The 20,426-nt window shown below is 52.5% G+C and overlaps 1 protein-coding gene across 5 annotated transcripts in view; it reads left to right on the top strand.

The window, feature by feature from the left end:
- The window catches only part of SUN1 (Sad1 and UNC84 domain containing 1), a 51,159-nt gene that overhangs the window by 7,496 nt on the left and 23,237 nt on the right, over positions 1-20,426 (top strand). For 4 of the 5 annotated variants that reach the window (XM_040634621.1, XM_040634623.1, XM_040634624.1 and 1 more), the window contains exons 2-6: positions 7,314-7,410; positions 13,781-13,969; positions 15,313-15,497; positions 16,406-16,432; positions 16,550-16,747. In XM_040634621.1, coding sequence (XP_040490555.1) covers positions 7,334-7,410; positions 13,781-13,969; positions 15,313-15,497; positions 16,406-16,432; positions 16,550-16,747 — 676 coding nt within the window. In that variant the 5' untranslated portion in view covers positions 7,314-7,333. The remainder of the gene's footprint in view (positions 1-7,313; positions 7,411-13,780; positions 13,970-15,312; positions 15,498-16,405; positions 16,433-16,549; positions 16,748-20,426) is intronic. The other variant, XM_040634622.1, reaches the window with a different exon arrangement.

Below are 20,426 nucleotides of genomic sequence, written 5' to 3' on the forward strand. Positions count from 1 at the left end.
AGCTTGGGCCCTGCTGGCGTTCCCACCTGACTGTGCCACGGGGGGTGAGCACACTGTCATCCCCTCTGCTCCCAGGTCGCACGGCCAAGCGAGAGCACGAGCGGAGCCCGTGGGGCTGCCTGCCCCCGTACTGCGTCACAGATGAAGACCAAAAAAACCCGTTTTTGGAAAATAGTTATTGGGTTAGTTGTTGAACTTGTAACACTGACACCTACTCTTTAAAAAAGTGTCGAACAGTACAGAAGGGGCCGAGTGACGAGTAGAAGTCTCAGTCTGTGTAATTTACCGTTCAGTTTGGTGGTGTTTTTCTTCAAATTTAAATACATACTCAAGTGTGTGTGTATGTAACATGTAGCATTTTGTGGTGCTCTCCCAAGTATTTTTGTTTTAGTCATTTGTATCCGATTCACTGTTTTAAACACTGAGTTCGTTTTTAGGATTCTCACTTAGTATAAATCACAGTTTTTCATAAACATTGTTTTATTTCTTAAGATAAAAACAGCTGTTCGCCAGTTCCTGTGTTTATATGGTAGAAGTAATTACATTGAACATGACATTTGGAAAACACTCATTTCTAACCCAAATTATCTTTTTTATGGTCTTACCTAGACCAAGTTACGATTTTTTTAAATACGTAGGCGAAAATAAGTGATGTTTTTATTGGTCTCTACCTTACTCAGTTTTAGCATCATTAAGGTTGAGCAGAACAGTTACGTTAAGATGTAGTTCTGGGCTGATGGGCACCAGGGACGGCACGTGATGGGCTGGGCACCCCGTAGTGTATGCAGGTGACGAATCACTAAACCCTGCCCCTGAAACTAACGCGACACTATGTAAACTAACTTGAATTTATATGAAATCTTGAAAGGAAAACACAATTAGTTCTAACTTTTAAAGGGGCACCTTGGGATTTTATTCTGAAAAGTAATCCTCTTTGTAGAGGACGTGACAAAGGAAGCACCAGGGTAGCCGCCCTCTGGGTGATAAGGATTGGCCAGGGGGCAGTAGGATGTTGGTCAGGCGTGCCTGTGCGCGCACACGGCCCCTGGTCCCTCCGGAAGGTCCTTGAGGGGCCTCCCGACCGTCGGAGCGCCCACTGCTGGCCAGACGCGCCAAGGCCTGCAGGTCAGCAGGAGCCCTGTGCCGCCCAGCGTCCCTCGGGGACGGCACTCGTGGCAGATGGCGATGTCTGCAGCTGTGCCGAGAGCTGGGAGGAGCGTCCTGTCTGTCGCTGTCCCCTGTGACTGTTTCTGTCCCCGTGGTTCCGACCTGTGGTCTGACCTTCGTCTCGGGGACGTGCGGCAGGTCGTTTCTGAGGATTTCTGATCGGAAGGCGGCACTGGCCTCTTCCGCCTGGGCTCGTTCTGTCTCGGCCGAAGGGCAGTTTGCTGTGTAACCTGCTCGTCTCTGTAGACAGTGCTTTGTGCACCGTTTAGTAAAACCCGACTGTTGACTAGATGGTGCCGCTGGGGTCCCCAGGGGTAATAGGAGGTTCCTTTCTCCGGTGTTCCTCAGAACTGACAGCGTTGTGTGCTAATACCGTTAGAGATGGTAGCGTGTTTTCTGTGTCGTTGCTTTTGCCGTTCCCTTGAGGCTCTGTTTTCAACCCTTGCTTGACTTGTAATTCTTGGGATTTTTCAGGCATGTTTTCTAGATTGTTAGATCAGTACAGACATTCTTAACAGTAAGAGTTCAAATTGTATGTGCTCACAGAACCCAAAATTCATTCTTGGTTAAAGCATTCAGGAACAAAACAGCCTTCTGTTTTCGTCTCTACCGTATGATGTCAGTGTAGAATTGTACTCACAGGGCATCGAGGGAGAAGCCGAGCTGGGGCGCCCGGCCGGCTCAGTCGGTTAGGCCTCCGACTCTTGATCTCAGGGTCGTGAGTTTGAGCCCCTCACTGGGGAGCCTACTCAAAAAAAAGAATCTTAACTCTGATTTTATTTTTATCACTTTCTTAAAACGTTTTTTTAAACTCGGATCTAAGAACTGCACGTTTGTAGAGTACTTAATGCCTTAGGTTTGTAACTGAAGTTCTGCCGGAGCAGAGGCCCCTCCTCCTCCTGTGCTTGCTAGCCCGCGTGTTCTCTTAGCTGCAAGTAGAACGAGATACAGGGAGACACTGATCTTTTCTGCTCACAGTTGTTGCTCTCGGCCCGGTGGCCCCTAAAGTGTGCTTTTCCTGGTTAGGCATGGTAGCTCAGAGTCAGACGCTGTCCATGCTGAAGAAACTCTTCCCAGGGCGGGGGAGGCGCCCTCATGCACTCTGCCGGGCTGCCCAGCCGGGGACGGTCCTGGCCTGGGGCTCTGGGCCTGGGACCTGACATGGCCCCTGACAAGGTCCTAAGCCGCCAGAGCAGAACACTCTGAGGACAGTGGAGCCTGGACAGGGCCCCTCTTTTGTAGCACATGGTTTGCAAAATGTCAACCTCAGATTCTTTCCAGGGTTTTCTGATGCCGTTGAAGACATTTTCAGTCTGCCTTTTCACCTGCTGTTCGAATGAGTGCAGCTCAGCTTTCCCTGGAGTCTCAGGCTGGGGCTGGTAGAGGCAGGGCCCAGATCCCAGCAGGAAGGCTCTAGTGTTACGGGGATGGATGTGCAGGCTGGCAGCAGCATTTCAGAAATGCTTAATGTCACGTTTAGTTACCAGTGGATCTAGAATCAGAGCTGCCTGTTTGCTGTTCGGCGTCCTGACGGGCTTCTGACAGAGGTGAGGGGCTGGCGCTGCCACCTGTCGGCTCCCCGTTGGGGCTGCTGTGCTGCCGATGGCCCTTTGCCGTTGCTTTAGGCCTGGCGCTGAGTCAGCCTCCCCCTCAGGGTGGCTCACTCAGAGGAACAGTCGTGTTGAAAGGATTGAGAGCACAGGCTGTCTAACTTGATGCGCCCGCGTATTCAAGCTCACGGGAGCGTCGCACACACGATTCCGTTTCATCCTTTTCCACTTTGTATTATTTTCACGCTCTGATTGTATTTAATGCTCACGTTTCACGGAGGGAACTAAAGAGTGACTTCGAGTGTTAGGGGAGAGAGGGAGGGAAAACAGGAGAGAGCAGAGTCAGTGGAGGGAAGGACCCTCGTGAATTCCGGGACCATTCACCGCACATCCAGCAGTTCTGCGCTGCCGTGAGCTTGGAAGAGCGCAGCGGTCACCCCTCCCTTTGGAAACTCGGAGTCATGCGCGAGGCAGCCACCGCATCCACCTGCCTCCTTGCAGGTTCCGCGTTGCCTGAGTTTGGTCCTCCTGTGCTTCTCCAGGGGAGAGGTGGTTTTCTGGCTGGCCTGTGGACTAAGCCGTGGCCACGGGTCTGAAGAAGTTGGGGCCGGGCTTTGCATATAGCTTCGTGCTTAGGTGTGCTTCGCTGGAGAACATGACATAGAATTCGTGCGGTTCGCGGAGTGAAATCAGAATGAGTCGGAAGAAGTAAGTGCGTGTGTCGTGCCCTGGCCCCTGGGCTGTAGCAGCTACTGCGCTGTGACCATCGCGGTCCCCCCTCCACTGTCCCCTCCTGCCCCCCTTTCCTCCAGAGCCACGCTGCCCGGTGTTCCTTCTGGAGTCTGGTGTCTGTGCACGTGGGTCCTCTCTGGAGGGTGTCCTCTTTGGGCATTTTATTCCCTCTGTACCTCCTCTCCTAACACGTTTTACCAGGAATCTACCACTGTCTCTTGTGTTTCCCTGTTCTCACTGGTTGGATTTTTGACGCAGTCACTGTTGGAATCCGGTCATCCCTGGGAATCCCGTCATTCACAGCCACCAGCTGTGCTCGGTTCTTTGATGGGATTTATTTCAGAGACAAGAAATTACATCTATTTATTTAGGAATTTTTTAAGTAGGCTCCACGCCCAGTGCCGAACCCAAAAGCAGGGCTTGGACTCATGACCCTGAGATCAAGACCCGAGCTGAGATCAAGAGTCAGACGCTTAACCGGCTGAGCTACCCAGGCGCCCCACAATTAAATTTATTTTTAAATTGTGGCGTAAGGCCTACCTGAAACCTGGCTGGAGGTGGTATGGCCCAGCTTTGACATCTAGCTCATTGATGGGAAGAACCAGGTTGAAAAAAAGGTTGTAGCTGGCCTTGCACCTCCTGTTAGCTTCCAAAAACACCATTCATCATGCATTAGAAATTAACCAAAATCTCTTTAGGTGGCTGAAAATGTGAGAACGTCTAAATGTATAACATTTCGAATGAGGCTGTGAGTTCTCGCACATGGCCTCCTCAGGCCCTGTAGCTCTCCTTCTGTGCTGAGTCATTGGCGGGAGCTCCTGGGGCCTGGGTGGCCTTGTCTTGTCGGGAGAGCTGGCCCCGCTCCACAGTCCGCGAGTGGGGGCGGAGCTGGGATTGGAGCCCAGATCTGAGGACGCCGCCCTGTCCTTAGTTAGCCGCAGGCTCTCACGTCCCGTGTCAGGGTCCTCATCTTGAAAGTAAATGTTCAGATATTGGCTCTAAGGTTACTGCCGTTCGTCGTTTGTAATGCTGCCCTCCGTAAACTTCAGGGACGTGGTCACTAGGACTGTATCACACAGTGGTAGCGTAGTCGCTGGAGATCAGTGATTAGGACAACTTGTTGCTGGGCTTTGATAGTCGGTCGGTAATGCAAGTATTGAAGAATGTTAAGGTGAAAGGTCACTTTGCGAATGAAGTTGGGAAGTTTGGGTTTTGCTCATCAGTGAGTAACAGGGAATAAAAAATCAGTCCGTTGTCCACTCTGGAGCTTGAGGAAGGGTACGGGGCATTTCTAGTGTCAGGCTCCCTGGCATTTCATGGTTGCTCGGTGAGTGCTCAGCCTCAGGGAGTCAGGAGCCATTGTGACGCGGCCAGGGTGGGGCTCGGGCTGGCGGTCCACGCGGCCAGGTGCCCCGGGAGCCGTGCCGGGAGGACACGCGGCAAGAAGGCGCCTCGTCCTCTGAAGTCCAGGCTCTTCAGTGCTGGCCGGAGTAGACACTGGGGACGTCAGGCAGGGGAGCAGGTGGACGAGTGCGCGGGGTCAATGCCAGAGCTAGTTGTACGTGTAGGGGGAGGCTGAAGTGTGCGTTAACAGAGGGCCGCCCGGGCACGCCGAGCGCCTGCTGAAGGGTGCTTCGTGGGCAGGCGGGCTCGTGTCTGAGGACGGCTGAGCAGTGTGGAAGCGGAGGAGTTTTGTGCTGTTGGTGGGCAGTGGTAGGCAGTACAATTTTTATAATGTAAACAGTGTTTTTTATTTCTGTGCTTCTTAACTCTTTAAGGAGTATCTGTGGAGCACCCAGGTGGCTCAGTTAAGCCTCCGACTCTTGACCTCCGCTCAGGTCTTGATCTCAGGGCTGTGAGGTCAAGACCTGTGTTGGGCTCTGTGGTGGGTGTGGAGCCTACTTAAAAAAATATTTTTTGGACTGTTTCAAAGAAAATGGTGTGAATTGAAGTACTTCTGGTTTAGTTTATAGAAAACAGTCATTTACACATAAATATTTTTTGTCCATGCTCGTCTTTATTTTTTAGTTTTGTCTTAGATTTTTCAACAATAGGTTATGAATCATACCACTACCATGTGTTTAAAAAAATTTTTTTTAAAGATTTTATTTATTTATTTGAAAGAGAGCATGAATAGGGAGGAGGGGCAGAGGGAGAAGCAGACTCCCCGCTGAGCAGGGAGCCCGATGTGGGGTTTGATCCTGGGACCCTGGGATCATGACCTGAGCTGAGGGCAGACGCTTAACCCACTGAGCCACGCAGGCAACCCCTGTTTATTTTTAATTTGGAGTGTGTGTGTGTGTGTGTGTGTGTGAGTGAGAGAGAATATTTTTAGCCAGAAGAAGGTTTGAGTCATTCCAAAGAAATTTAGATGGTAATCTGAAAAACAAAACTTTTTTTTTTTTAACTTAATTCTTTTTAAGTAGGCTCCACACCCAGCATGGAGCCCAACAGAGGACTTGAACTCATGTGAGATCAAGACCCAAGCTGACGATCAGGAGTTGGACACTCAGGGGCGCCTGGGTGGCTCAGTTGTTGGGCGTCTGCCTTCAGCCCAGGGTGTGATCCCAGAATGCTGGGATCGAGCCCCACATCGGGCTCCTCCGCTGGGAGCCTGCTTCTTCCTTTCCCACTCCCCTGCTTGTGTTCCCTCTGTCGCTGGCTGTCTCTCTCTCTGTCAAATAAATAAATAAAATCTTAAAAAAAAAAAAAAAAAGGAGTTGGACACTTAACCAAGCCGCCCCGAGCACCTCACAGCTTTTCTTTTTTTTTTTTTTTTTTTTAAGATTTTATTTATTTATATGACAGAGAGACAGCCAGCGAGAGAGGGAACACAAGCAGGGGGAGTGGGAGAGGGAGAAGCAGGCTCCCAGCGGAGGAGCCTGATGTGGGACTCGATCCCGGAACGCCGGGATCACGCCCTGAGCCGAAGGCAGACGTCTAACGACTGCGCTACCCAGGCGCCCCTCCTCACAGCTTTTCTGGTTTAAATATGTATTTATTTATTTTTAGAGAGAGTGTGCGTGCAAGTGCGGGGGGAGAGGGGGGAGAGTCCCAAGCAGACACCACCCCCCACCCCGAGCAGGGCGCCTGACGTGGGGCTCGAGCTCATGACCTGAGCTAAAACCAAGAGTTGGATGGTTACCTGACTGTGCCACCCAGGCACCCCTAACAAATTTTTTTAAAGATATTTTTAAGTAATCTTTATGCCTTACGTGGCTTGAACTCACAACCCTGAGATCAAGTCGCACACTCCACGGACTGAGCCATCCAGGCGTCCCCCGATCCTAAACCTTTTTAACTAAAAAATTATCTGTTTTTTTTGGGAAAAATAAAAGTGTATGCGTGCCTTCAGCTCGTGTGTCATTCAGCCTGCGGTCTTCCGGTGTGGCGGTGCGCGGGCCAACATCGGCATCTAGGATGAGCGCTTGCTGGTGGACTGGGAAGCCGCTCTGTTGTAGTTAATGACAATGAAAACTTAGTATGGGAGAATGAGAGCATTTTGATACCTTTAGGAATTTAAAAATACATTTTAAAAAGGGTCTGAGTCACTCTCTGTTTTTTGGAAGTGCCCCAGTTTTCATGATTATAAGTGAGTAATCTAGGCTTTCCCCTTTCACTCCTGTGGGGATATCATTGTAGGGAACTAAACATAACAGAAGGACTTGTAACTATGAGAAAATTTTATCCCCTTTGCTTAACAAATAAAAAACAAAAAATGCCTACTGGGTTTGTCTCACTCCAATTGGGATAGTGACGTTTGGGTCCCCAAGTGTGTGCCGTGGGTTGGCTGCTACAGACAGGACTTGTCTGTGTGTTTCTACCCTGTTAACAGCCTGCATTGCTTTCTCCCCACTTCTGCAGTATGACTTGAGGCCGTGACCATGGATTTTTCTCGGCTTCACATGTACACCCCTCCTCAGTGCGTGCCCGAGAACACTGGCTACACCTATGCACTCAGGTGAGCGTGCTCGCGTCCCGCCGTCATCCTGGTCTCCGCTCCTGAACGCCGGGGAGGGCCGTGCTCTGTACGGGAGCTGCTTGCCACTGGCAACCAAACACTGTCTTTTGAAAGGGAAAATAGCTGCAGTTCCTGTTGCACTTTACAGAAGTGCTGAACCGCCATGGAGATGGTGAGGTTGTTTTGAAAACCAGACATTCTGGTGACTCAGGGTGACTCATTGCCAGTGTCCTGTTTCAGACCCCACCCAAGTGGCTGTGGTCTCCCAGATAAATCTTTGTGGTTGTGGGTAGGGTTCTGTGATTGATATTAATGGCAGGGTATTTTGAAGTTAACAGAAACAACCTGGGAAGTGATTTGCCTTTGAGAGAGGAGGAATCCTAAACAGAATTTGGATGAAGCCCAAGGTTTCAGGAGCAGCGCTGTCAGACACTCAGTGTTTTGTGCCTATTTGATACTGAGGTCTGAAGGTGGCTGAGGGGCCCCTTGCACATCTGGTTCAGCACGTAGGAGGGATTACTGAGACAAATCTGAAGACTTATACACCACGGGTTAGTGCCAGAAAACGTGGTACTAGCTGGGAAAGACCCTCAAGGCACACAGGGAAAATGCTTGTGTAAGTTTTTTCAGTGGCTTATCTTCTAAAGGATAAAACTATAATTGAAACTGTAGGAAAACTGGAAGATACAAAGGTACTTTTCAACCGCGTTAGTCAAACCTCACATTTGATGATTGAGTTTTTAATTCACAATTTTAGATTATGTCCCCTTTTGACTGTTCGTGTTAAAAGTCCTGAAATATTTTAGAACAAAGGGAGTGGGCCGACTCAAGTAAAACTACTCCTTATTCTGTATTGTAGAGCGCAAAAATAATTACTCCTGGCAACGTATTTATAGCTTTTAGAACTTATTTTAAATACGGGTTTTTAGAAATGCACGTGCGTAGGTCTCTGCCTTGGGGAAGCGGCACTGAGTTCAGCACACCACACTCCACAGCCTTCCTTCAGGTCGACGTGTGGGTCAGTGTGGGAGCGGATGAGAAGGGACGTAGGAAAGGGGGCGGGTGTGGTTCGTGGGGCGTGCTGGGAGCTGGGACTTTATTTGGGGGCAGTGGGACCCAATGAGGGGTTTTAAGCCAGGAGTGGCGTGACCAGGCTTGTGCTCCGAAGGATGCCTAGGCTGGCCGGGTGGGTAGGGGGTGGGGGCTGCCCATAGACCAGGGCAGGCACGGAGGTGCGACACCATGGTGGCCGGCACCGGGCAGTCTGGGCTGGGCGCAGGGCGCTGAGACCCCGGAGCTGTGGGAGGGGCATGTCCCAGCTTGGGCACTGGGGTGGGGACGAAAGGAGGGAGGCTGGGGAGAGCCGAGCGTCAGCAGGAGACCCTGTGGGACGTGGTGGTGCAGGCGAGCGTGAGGGCGGCAGGCTCTGATCCGGGCGTCAACGTGGCGTGCAGGGCTGTGCCCCGGGCGCCGAGGGGCCAGATGGTAGGGCGTGAGGCGGGCGGCCCACGCTGGGTGGCCAGCACCTGGCTGAGGCTCCACGCAGCACCGCGCGTGGCAGAAAGGGGTCTGCCCTTGCCTTTTTGTCTCTTGTCTTTCCACTTGTGCCTCTATATCCCCTCATCTTTGAAACCTCCCTGTCACCCAGCTCTGCTGGAAGCTGGTGGTCCCTGTAGCCCCCAGCCACCTGGCCACCTTGGCGGGTCCTTCCCCTCAGTGCTGGTGACTCTGCATCCCTGGCCGACGACTGTCCAGCACCACTGTGGTCTTCATTCTCAGCATGTCAGTGAACCACGGGGACCCGCCAACATCCTGGTCATTCCATTTATTTAATTAAAATATTTTTCTACTCTGGGGACTGCCATTAGCGTGAGAGTGCGGGGGGCAGTAATCAGCCCCCTACCTTCCCCCCAGTTTCCGCCCTTCTGGCACTAGGCCCCTCCCTCCCTCTCCAGTGGATTGTTTTGAAGCAGATCTCTAAAAGATACTTTAAAAACAACTAGCCAAAATACTAGTATCACACTAAGAGCTCCTAGTAATTTAAAATAACCTCTGATAGCTCTGTAACATACTGGAGAGTCACTGCTCGGTTTCCCGGATCCTCATTTTTGTTTTAAGTCAGCCTAAACAGGATTCTCCCACGCTACCTGAGTATTTGCCTCTGACGGTCTCGTCTGTGTTTCCTGTGAGCTGGTGGTTAGGTGCAGGGGTCTGACCAGTGCCGGGTGTGTGTGTGTGTGTGTTGGCGGGACTACATACTTCCTTCCTATCGGGTGCCTGGCGCCTGGTTTGGTGCGGAGGCTGCCCAGTGCTGGCGGCTGGGCCAGACCGTCCCTGGGGAGCCCCCCAGCTCCACACGCACTGGCGCTGCAGCCGTTGGGGCACTGCCTTGGGCAGGAGGCCTACATTCCCAGAAGCCCTCAGAGACCCTGCCCCCGGCCCCCCAGAGACGAGGAGAGCCCCGCTCAGGTGGCAGCCCACACTCTGAAGGCAGGTGTCTGACTGTGTCAGCCTCTCATAAGTCCAGCATGGTCTCTGCCACAGAAGCCGAGAGCGCAGGATGTGTCGAGGAGGGTCCTGTGCTGCTGGCACACCAAGCTGGCGACAGGACTGGGGCATCTCCCATGATCCAGCCCCTTGGGAGTCTGTGCGCAGAGGCAGCTTGCACGCAGCCAGGGGGCAGGAGCTGGAATGAAACACGTGGAGTGAGCGTAGACAATGTTTTCAACCAGTTTGCCTGGTCAGGGGAGGAGAAAGGGCCGGCTGTGTTTGTGTTTTGTTTCCCCCCGTGCTGTGGGGACAGATGAGTGTGTGTCTAGGTGCTGATGGGCGGGAGCCCTAGCGAGGTTGAAGGGGAGGGAAGAGGCACCAAAGAGAGAAAGACCCAGCCCGGAGCGCACGGATGGGCGTTTGGGTGGCGCGTCTGCTATAGCGGAAAGGAAGGGGAAAGGGCCACGTGAATGTGGGTCATTCCATAGGCTCCGCCTGAGAGGGGCCCCAGTTCTCCGATGCGGCTGATTTCCTGGGGAGGAGGGGCGGGGCCTTCTGCACCGGAGAGCCCGAGGTGGGGGTGACGCAGGAGGACCCGGTGGCCTTGCGGTGGTTCCTAGGGGCCTGCAGCCGTCTGGTACAGGGGCATAGCTGGGTTCATCCCGGCGTCCCTGCTGCTGGGACCAAGAGGCCAGCGGGTGGGGGGTAGGGCTGTGATGGTAATCCCTATTGGAGCCCAAGTGAGGCTGAAGGACCCCTGCGGTGAAAGAGCCCAAATGGTGGGTGATGGGGGATCAGGGGTCAGGGGTGGCTGCGGAGGTACTCAGAGAAGAAGGACTTGGAACCATGGGGGTTTGGGCAGGTTCCTGTGTGGGACTTGCTCCGCCCATTCCCCCCCGTCCCCGTGGCCGAGCTGCGCTCGTAGGCTGCTGGGACTGTGTGCGGCCGTGGTGGGAGTCAGCACCGCGAGTCCCCGGCGCACTGCCCTGCTGCACAGCTGTGGCTGCCGAGCGCCCCTACCTTCCGGCTTGCAGCTGTGCTAGATTCTTCTCTAGTCTTTTAATTAAAAGTGCATCTAAATAGCATTTTTAAAAGAATAGCATTTGATTGATGAGGGAACCAAACTGAAATCTGCTCTGAAGGGTTTGGTCTGTCATTATTTTCGGGGCCTTTGTGCTCTTTTTCTATCTAGTTACAATCAAGTCCTGGAACACCACGTTAGCTGAGGGTGGGCTGGGCTGCGTGCCCAATAGGTCACGTCTCTTGCAGATGTTTGCACCTTTCTGCTGAGCTCTGGGCACATCTGTCTGTAGGAACCTGGTAGGAATGACGATTGGGATCCCAGCCTAGGCAGGAGGGCGCCAGTGGCTTGTGTGGGCCCTGGACTGCGGCCCTGGTGGAGGTGTGGGTCCCGGATGCACCACGTAAGCGCTGAGACCCAGACCGAGTGGCCTGTGTTAGCCCTGTCCCCGGGGAAGGATGGCCAGACAGCTGGGTCCAGACTCAGAACCTGGAATGGCTGGTCCCTCCCTCCCTCCCTCTGAGCCCTCCCTGCTTTCCAGTTTAGTGTGTCCAGCTCTTACTGAAAGGGCCTGAGGCCCCATATGCTTTCAGCTCCAAAGGTAACCACTGTTACCAGTTTGAAGAGAACCTTCCAGGTCTCTTCTCTGCCTTTCCCTCCCTGCATATGTATACGAGTGTGTGCTTCTGTTTTTTTGTTTTTGAAGGGATAGATTTTTTTTTTTTAAGATTTTTATTCATTTGACATTCTTTTTTTAAGATTTTTATTTATTTGAGAGAGAGCGAGCGCATTGAGTGAGGGGAAGGGCAGAGGGAGAGGGAGAAGCACACTCCCAGCTGAGCAGAAAGTCCAATGTGGGACTCGATCCCAGGACCCTGAGACCACGACTCAAGCCAAAGGCAGGTGCCCAACTGACTGAGCCACCCAGTCGTCCCTCTGCTTTTTGTTTTGTTTTAAGTAGGCTGTAGGCCCAACATGGGGCTTAAGATCCACCGTTCCACCGACTAAGCCAGCTGGGCGCCCCGTGAGCTTCTGTTTATAGTTTGTCGTAACGTAAATAGGATGATACTAGAATCTTTTCCTTTTCTAATTGACAGTATAAACAGATCTCTCATGATTGTGTCACAGAATTCAGACAGATATCCTGATTTAACCATTCCCCTGCTGGTGGACAGTTCCCAGTTGTTTGCTGCTGTGGCATTCTTGTATTTGCTTCTTCCAGGGCCTTTCTAATCACACTGGCAGGGGTTTGGAACACCCTTCTGATGGCCAGGGCATTCCAGGTTCTGTGTTGGAATGCTGGGGCCCCTTCTAGACCGTGCAGTGGCAGTAGTGTCCCAGGCTGGAGCCTCTGGGGCCCGGGGGCTTGCTTGTCTTCTGCATATTTCCGTAGTGGTCTGGAGTGACCACTCAGAGTCACACCTGGTTTGGGGCTTGGACAGAGGTGGGTGGACTTGGATATCATTGTCTTTGGATGTTCAAGTTGCTCGTAAAGGGCTGTCCTTAGATGAAGAGTGTGCTGGTGGAGGGGACTGGTCTGTAGTTACACAATAAATTCTGACTTGAGAGAACAGAATTTTCTTCACCTAAGATTGTACTTATATAAGATATTTTTGGAAGAAAAGTATTACCATATTTTAGATTATACCCAGATTCTGCTGAGTGTCCTTGCGGTGTGCTCAGCACGGGTGAGTGTGGTAGATCTCAGCCCTGTGCCGGCCTCCGGTGAGAGCGAGCAACGGGCTCTTTCTGAAGTCGTGCGAGACACCTCGGCACGGATGGCGACTGGGAGCAGCCGGTGTTTACTGACTGTCGGTTCGCGTGACGAGTTTTTAGTGTCAGATCTAATACATTCATGGTGAACGTGATTCTGAAAATACCTTTAGAATATAAAACGTAAGACAGCGTGTCCTTCGCCTGCTTCCTTTCCTTGAGAGCCTCGTGGTTCCTGTTGGTTTCCAGACGCTCAGCCCAGTCTGCTCTCCTGAGTGGGGCTGTTGTCCCGCTGCATCCTGGCTGCCTCCCCTCGGGTGAGTGGGCCCGCAGCGGGGCGGGCAGCCCCTCCTCAGCCTGAAAGTCCGTCTCCTTGCCTGCTTTGCTGCCCTCTTTGGCCAAGAGCCCTCAGCCCAGGCCCCTCTGATCACGGAAGCTTCCCTGCGGGGCGTGGCTTGTCTCCAGCTGTAGGTGTGGTGTCCTCACTGGGGCGACCGCACAGTCGACACCTGGGTGCTCTGGGCAGATCCAGAAGTGCGCTCCCCTTCCTGGTGGAGGCACATGATAGGTGCTCGTTCACACCTCTTGATTTGGAAAAACTTGCTAACAGCACGAAAGAATGCATCTTTTAGTGTGAGATGAGTACGTGGAAGGGTATCGAAGTGACTTTGTGACAGGTTGTGGCTGGCGTTGTGGTGCGTCAGACCCAGAGCAGGGCTACGCACTGCGAGCTGTCCTGCTGCTTTTCTCCTTACGGGATTAGCTGTCCCGTGGTCACTGTCTCCCAGCTGCTGTATCGGGCGTGGGGTCTACTAGTAAATGCCTTCTGACTTCTAATGATGTTGACGTAGGTCCCGTGGCTGGAGGTTCTCGCGAGCCTGTCCTGCAGCAGGTCAGGGTCAGCTCTAGACTGCAGTACTTGGGTGCCTGGGGACTTCACCTCATAGACGGTGTGGCCAGAGCGTGTCTGTAGCATCAGTTGTCCCCCGATTTGGGGGTCTCCTGCTTCGTAGGAAAGTCATCACGCAGTCATGGCTGTTGTTAAAATCTGCACGAGATCAGTACACGTTCTGTTCATTATTTGTTCGGTATGTTTCAGAAACCACTGTCTGCATTATTTATCTCTGACGAGCTTGTTCCTTCTAGTTCGAGTTATTCTTCTGATGCTCTGGCTTTCGAGACTGAGCACAGATTGGACCCCGTGTTCGATTCTCCAAGAATGTCCCGCCGTAGTTTGCGACTGGTCACGACCGCATGTGCCGTGGAGGACGGCCGGGCTGGGGACGCTCGCTCCTGCATCAGTAGCACGGCCTCCCTGAAGGACAGAGTGGCCAGGTAAGCACTGCTTCCTGTGTTCCCCCACGTGCTCTAACCCCAGGAAAACCGGGTACACAAGCTTTCTGGTCTGTAAAGCACAGTCCTGCGTCGAAGGGTGTGTATGCCCGTGGCGCAGAGGCAACCCTCAAGTCTTAGAGCTGTGCTGCAGATACGGACGGACCTCATTCCGGACCACGTGGCTTGCCTGGTGTCTACGTTCTGGTGCGTCTGTTCTCTGGCTCTGGGGAGGAGCGCGGGCACCCTGGAGCAGACCAGTGCCAGTACACACAGCCGGCCTCCGGCGCTGTCTGCGGGGGGTGGCCTTCCCAGACGATCGTGTGGCACCGTGGACGAGCTCTGCATTGTTAACACTTGGTCTGTTTATTAAAAGCTGTGTGAACTAACAGACCCATCCATGGAGTTTAGCTATTCACCTCTGTTCATGATTGCATTCACTCACTTTTTGAGCTCTCGTGTGCCCATCACACGTGCACACCCAAGAAGGAGCTTCATGCCATTTAGAGATAACGTTCTATTGCTCACGTGAGAATGATGAGTTTCCGGTCTGAACGGTCATCTTTCGCTCAGGATTGGGGTGGTCCCTCTGAAGACAGGAGGGGGAATGCCACCTTGGAATCAGGCTGGGCGCTGGCGGCCGAGGCCCCGTGTGCCTTACACTCGCTGCGGGTTATTTAGAGAATAGGAGAATGGGATTGCAGCTCAGTCGGCTCGGGAAGTGCCCTTGAGGGCCCCAGTCGTCTCCGTGTGTGCAGGGCGCTGCGGCCAGGCTGGTTTTGTGCCGCTAGGCAAGGCCACAGCCAGCTGTCCGGGTGCGGCGTGCCACTGTGTCCTGGCTTGTCTGCTGCGCATTCCCTTGGGGGGGGGGGTCCTCTCCCTGCCCCCGCCTGGTGCCGACATGCATAAAGTTTGCTTTCAGGGGCTTTGTTGTTACATGTGCTGAATACGGGTACAGGAAGTGAGACTGCAGTCTTTCCTTGCCATCCTTAATGCCGCTGCATCTTTACCAGGAACTGAGACATCCACACGCTCGTTCTGAAGGGGGGGGTTAAGTTTATAAATCACAATTTTTATTTTAAGTCATTTTTGTTAGATTATTTTAAGCTCCAACCACTTTTGGATCGTGGGGCCCACAATAATCTGAAAACTGTCTTGTGTGTATAGTTTTAGAAGTAGCTCTGGGACCCCAGCTTAATGGGTGTCTCGTTATCGCAGAGAAGACCTAAGTAAATGGCCTTAAAAATACCGTATTTGTTTTAAAAGATTTTGTGTGGGTAAAATAGAATCCTTTGGTATTTACTGTAAGGAGAAGGTCTATAAGCTTGTTCTCTTATTCCTGTCAGAGCCGCGAAGCAGCGCAGGAGTGTGAGCAAGCCGGCTCTTAGCGTAAACCACACGTCAAGGAAGGTCGTGGCCTGTGCCGCGGGCCAGAGCGCTGCCAGCACGCTGTCAGGTGCAGCCTGCCTGCGGCCTCCCGTGCTAGATGAGTCTCTGATCCGCGAACAGACCAAAGTGGACCACTTCTGGGGTGAGTCGTCTGCCCCTTACAGGGTGGGAGAAGCTCCGGGAGGGTCGCGGCTTCCTCTAGACTCAAGTTCAGAAGGCGGGCAGCGGCTTGTAAACACCTGCTTCTGCTGGCTGTGCTCTCACACAACCACTCGTGACGTGGGACCGGGTGAAGGAGTCAGGTCGCGATCTGATAGCTCTCTTTCCAGACGCGTTACTTCTGTAGGAGGGGTAAGCATGGTGGTTAGAAAAATTCACCGGCCTAATTTCAGGTTCCAGAGAGCTCTAAGCAACAAGGCAGACACAGTATTTTTGAATCATTAGAAAGTGCTCTGTGTGGACGAATTGACACTACGAAGCAGTGTGGCTCATGAGCCGTCTTGCTAAGGCAGCGACGGTGTGACCCCATCCTCGACGCTGGCAGGGCGACGGCCACAGGGACATGCAGCTGCTTGCTTGTGTCCGCTCCGTGTTCCGGTCAGCCCCTTTGAGAAGATTAGAAGGTCCAGATCAGCTCCCAGAAGTTGGTGTGCCAGTTGCAGGCAGCACTGGGATTGGTGCTTGCCCCGTTTGGCTCAGCTGGCAAGGCTAGTTCCCAGGCGCTGCTTGAAGCAGAGGGTGCTGGTGGGGCTTCTGCCTCTCCGTACCGGGGTCTTGTCTTCCTGCCCGCTCTCAGGCGTGCGTGCGCAGCTGTGTGCGCAGCTGTGTGGAGGTGCTCTCCCCAGAGGTGTGCTTTCCTCTTGACTCAGAAGATCGTGCCTGTATATACCTGCAGGAGTTTCCATTAGTTGCAGGCATTTCAGGGAATAGATCTTGACCGTTGCCAAAATGCTGATTTATTAATCATTGTAATCTTTACTTTTGTGTGTGTGTGTGGGGCTTTGTTGTGATAATTCGAGTTACGAGCAAATGTGTGTGTGTGTGTTTTAGGTCTTGACGACGATGGAGATCTTAAAGGTAACAATTTTAGTCCTTTTTTCTACCCACTTGTCAAGATGGAAGTTTTTTGTTTGTTTTTTTAGGTATCTGCAGATTGTGATAAACTGGTTCCCTCTCCTTTTTTGCAAACTTTAGGTGGAAATAAAGCTGCCACTCAGGGAAACGGGGACCTGGCAGCAGAAGGCACCAGGAGCAATGGCTACACATGCAGTGACTGCCTCCTGCTCTCTGAGCGCAAGGACACGCTCACTGCGCACTCTGCTCCCCGCGGGACGTCGCCAAGGCTGTACTCGAGGGACACGGGTCAGAAACACGAGTCTGTCTCTTTGAAAGGTTAGAAAAAAATTTCATGTCCAAATAGCTCTACTCTTTTTATGAACCTGGTTTTATAGGCCTCTTGGCATCTGCACTGTTTCCTGTCATTGACTTGAACTCAAAATGGTCTCATAAAAGTTTAAGAAATGCACCCAAAATGAACTTTTTTCCTGTTCATCTTCTTTGAATTTACAATTTTTGTGGCTTGTATTTTTGTGCTCTGGAGTGTCTGAAATTCTGTGAATTTGAGCTTTGGGTGAGCAGAGGAGACCCTCTTTCAAGGAAACCTGGTGGCAGCGTGTGGCCCCTTTGTTTTCACATGAGGTCACGGACACTTCTGTGAGTGGAACAGCTTGGTGGCAGTTTATGCCCGTGAGATGAGGAGCCTGTGGTCTCTGGTTCTGTAAGAGTCCGTGAGCTCGGGGTTCCTCGGAAATGTGCAGTGCTGGGGTGGGTGCTGGCAGCGGTCGTCGTGGGGGTCCTCACTGAGTGCCCGTGGCCCATATGCCCATGGCCTTTGTGCCTGCGGCCCATTCACCAGCTGCGGTGGCCTTCCGAGGCCTGGCTGCACTTGCTTGAACAGAGAGGTCCTCGGAGGTGGCCTTGGAACCGCTGGGGCTGCCACAGCTTTTCTAGGCAGGCCTGTGGGGCGCCCTCCTGGGCCAGGTGCCCACTGCCTCTCCTCTTCGCCTGGGTCCACCGGGGCGAGCATTGCGACAGACCCCCATCCAGGTTCCATTGCACGGCTGAGATGTGTCTCCTGGCTTGGGGACTCAGGCCTGTCTGTGACTCCCTTCCCCGTGATCACGGCGAGGCCAGGGAGCCCTGGTTTCCGAGTCTTCAGCCCCCAGTCTGTTGAAGCCAGCTGCCCGTCTGCTTGGCCAGGTGGGCAGGGATCCAGAAGGGCGGACCTGTTGTCTGTCTGTCACTGCGTTCCTGTCTGTGTCCTGCATGTGAGGGCACGTGGTGGTATTTTTCAGATGACTATTTTGACATAATGAAGGGTGGTACCAGGATTGAGGGTTATTTCCATCTTAGTGTCTTATCCTGGTGGCTCAGGTTTCTGGTTTTGTCTACTTTGGGTTATTGACACTTTTGACATTAATATATTAAAACAGGCGGGGGAGGGGGGTGGCAGAGTGGGTCTGAGGAATTCGTTACTAGCACCTTCTGGCTTGTGGCGGCCAGCATCGCAGAGCGCTCTCTGGCTCCCCCTGGCCTGCGCCCCAGCCCTGCAGTCCTGTTGCTCTCCACACCTTCTAGACCGGCACACTGAGCTTTAGCTAGCTTAAGCTTGCCGGTAAGTAACGGAGCTGGGACCCGGACCCAGGTATCTGGCCTCCAGGATGCTGTCCCTGACATGCCGTGCTGCCTCCTGAGGGCTAACCTTCTGGGTGGAGCCCGGGAGCCAGGCCTGGCACCTGCCTGAACTCCGTGCAACCATCAGACATGCCATGTGTCTGGCTTTACTGAGGCTGCGTTTTGAAGCATGCCGTCACCAAGAGGAGGATAGTAAAAGCATGTTCCACCAACCATAACCTCATGCATTATCTGTGCTCACAGCCCTGTGAGCATGTGTAGAAACACTCGCTGCTTTCCCTCGGCCCCTCACGCACATCATAGTAAAGGTCACGTCTCTTTATTCCCAACAGCCAACTGTCTTCATTCCGAGGCTGTGGATGTGGGTTGGTGGCCTGAGCTGAGCTCAGATGGGAAAGTGCTTGGGTGTGGTTTTGGTAGTAGCCTTTGGAAGTCTCTTGCTTTGTTTTGCTTGAATTGGTCTTCAGTGTTTTTGAGGGGAAAACAAGCTATAGTTTTATCTGCTTGAGCCTCTGTGCTTATCACCTTCCTTGCCCTCTTAAATTATAACAGTGATTACAACCAACACTAATTTAAAAACATCCGTTCCTAATTATTTGGGTAAAGCGTTTATCAAAGAATATTTGGAAATCCCAGACATGCACAAGGAAGAAAATTAAAGTTGCCTGTAACCCACCACCCAGAGGTGACCACACTACATGCTGGGTCCAGCCAGCCTGTGGAGACCGTACTGCATGCATTGTCACACGTTACCCCGGTTACTGAAAATACGTACAATGAGCATGAAGTAACACCCTACACATTTTCTGTCTTTATTTTTGTTTGTACTTATTATTCTGGCTGTAAAACCTTGGAATAGTATGGATAAAGGAAGTTCCTCCCCCTCGTCCTTCCCCCATCCCCCTCTGGTCTCCCTTTTAGAGGGAAATGTGCTAATAGGAAGAGATCGTGGCGAATTTTTCTGCTTTTAAAAATGAGGTAAAAGGCACATAACAAAGTTAACTGTTAATCATCTTAAAGTGTATGATTCAATGGCATTTTTTAGTACATTCATGGGGTGTGAGTACCACCTCCAAGTTGCTTTTTGTACCTATAGAGATATGCAGCTTGTTTTGGTTAAACGTTGTCCTCGTACGGCTACGGCTTTGCAACTTCGTTTTATATGCCAGGTCAGATGGCCTTTATTCTCTCCGATTCTTACGTAATTCTACATGTATGGCCGTATCGAAAAGTATTTAATCAGTGTCTGTCTAGATGGACATTCACGTTTTTTATGTTTGTATGCTTTTATTTATTTATTTATTTTAAAGATTTTATTTATTTATTCGACAGAGATAGAGACAGCCAGCGAGAGAGGGAACACAAGCAGGGGCGGGGGGAGAGGAAGAAGCAGGCTCATAGCGGAGGAGCCTGATGTGGGGCTCGATCCCAGAATGCTGGGATCACGCCCTGAGCCGAAGGCAGACGCTTAACCGCTGTGCCACCCAGGCGCCCCAATGTTTGTATGCTTTTAAAGATTTTATTCGTTTGGGAGAGAATGCGAGAGAGCGCGCACGCACTGGCGTCCACATGCACGAGCAGGGGGAGGGCAGAGAGAATCTGAAGCTGACTGCGCTGAGCCCAGAGCGCGACACAGGTGCTCAGTCTCATGACCCTGAGCTGGAAGTCGAGAGTCGGTGCTTGACCAGCTCAGCCACCCGGGTGCTGCCCCCTCTGTGTGCTTCTAGAAGCCGTGTTCTCTGGGTGTGTTTCCTTGTGTGTACGTATTTGTGTACACGGGCAAGTCCTTCCCTAGGGTGGACAGACTAGGAGTCAAACAGAGACTTTGGAGCTTAGGGACCCACTTGAGCCGTGTGGTTTCTGAGCCTTAAACCTTTTGAGGTTCAGGTGAGGTGCGCAGCCTTGACAAAACACGAATTTCTGGTTCACCTCAAAAGGGCTTTTCACGGGGCTTGGCGGTCTTTTCCTTGGGACATCGAGCAGTGCTCTATAGAGCAGGGTACCGATGGGGTGTCTGCACGCGGACGGAGGCTCCTCCCGGGAAGCATGGAAAGCTGGGGGCCTTCCCGGGCCTCACAGGGAGGCACCCAGGAAATCAGAAATGAAAAACAGCCTTCTGTGTTCTCTGTCTTGCCTGTGGTGACGCTTTACTTAACCTTCTGTTGGGGGAGTTACACTAGAAAGGGCAGGTCACGGCTTGGACAAAGTGTCATTTATCTTGTGGCTCAGAGCAGCGTTTGGCTTCCTGAACCAGCCTCAGGACTGGGGTACCGGCCTCCTCTGGGCGCGTGGAGGAGCGGACCCAGCAGCACGGCTGTTCTGCCGTGAGCGCTCAGCCGGCAGGCTGCCTGGACGTGGCTTGGGGGCGGCAGGGGTG

This window comes from Ursus maritimus, unplaced genomic scaffold (genome assembly GCF_017311325.1).
Source record: "Ursus maritimus isolate PB19 unplaced genomic scaffold, ASM1731132v1 scaffold_2, whole genome shotgun sequence".
NCBI lineage: Eukaryota > Metazoa > Chordata > Mammalia > Carnivora > Ursidae > Ursus > Ursus maritimus.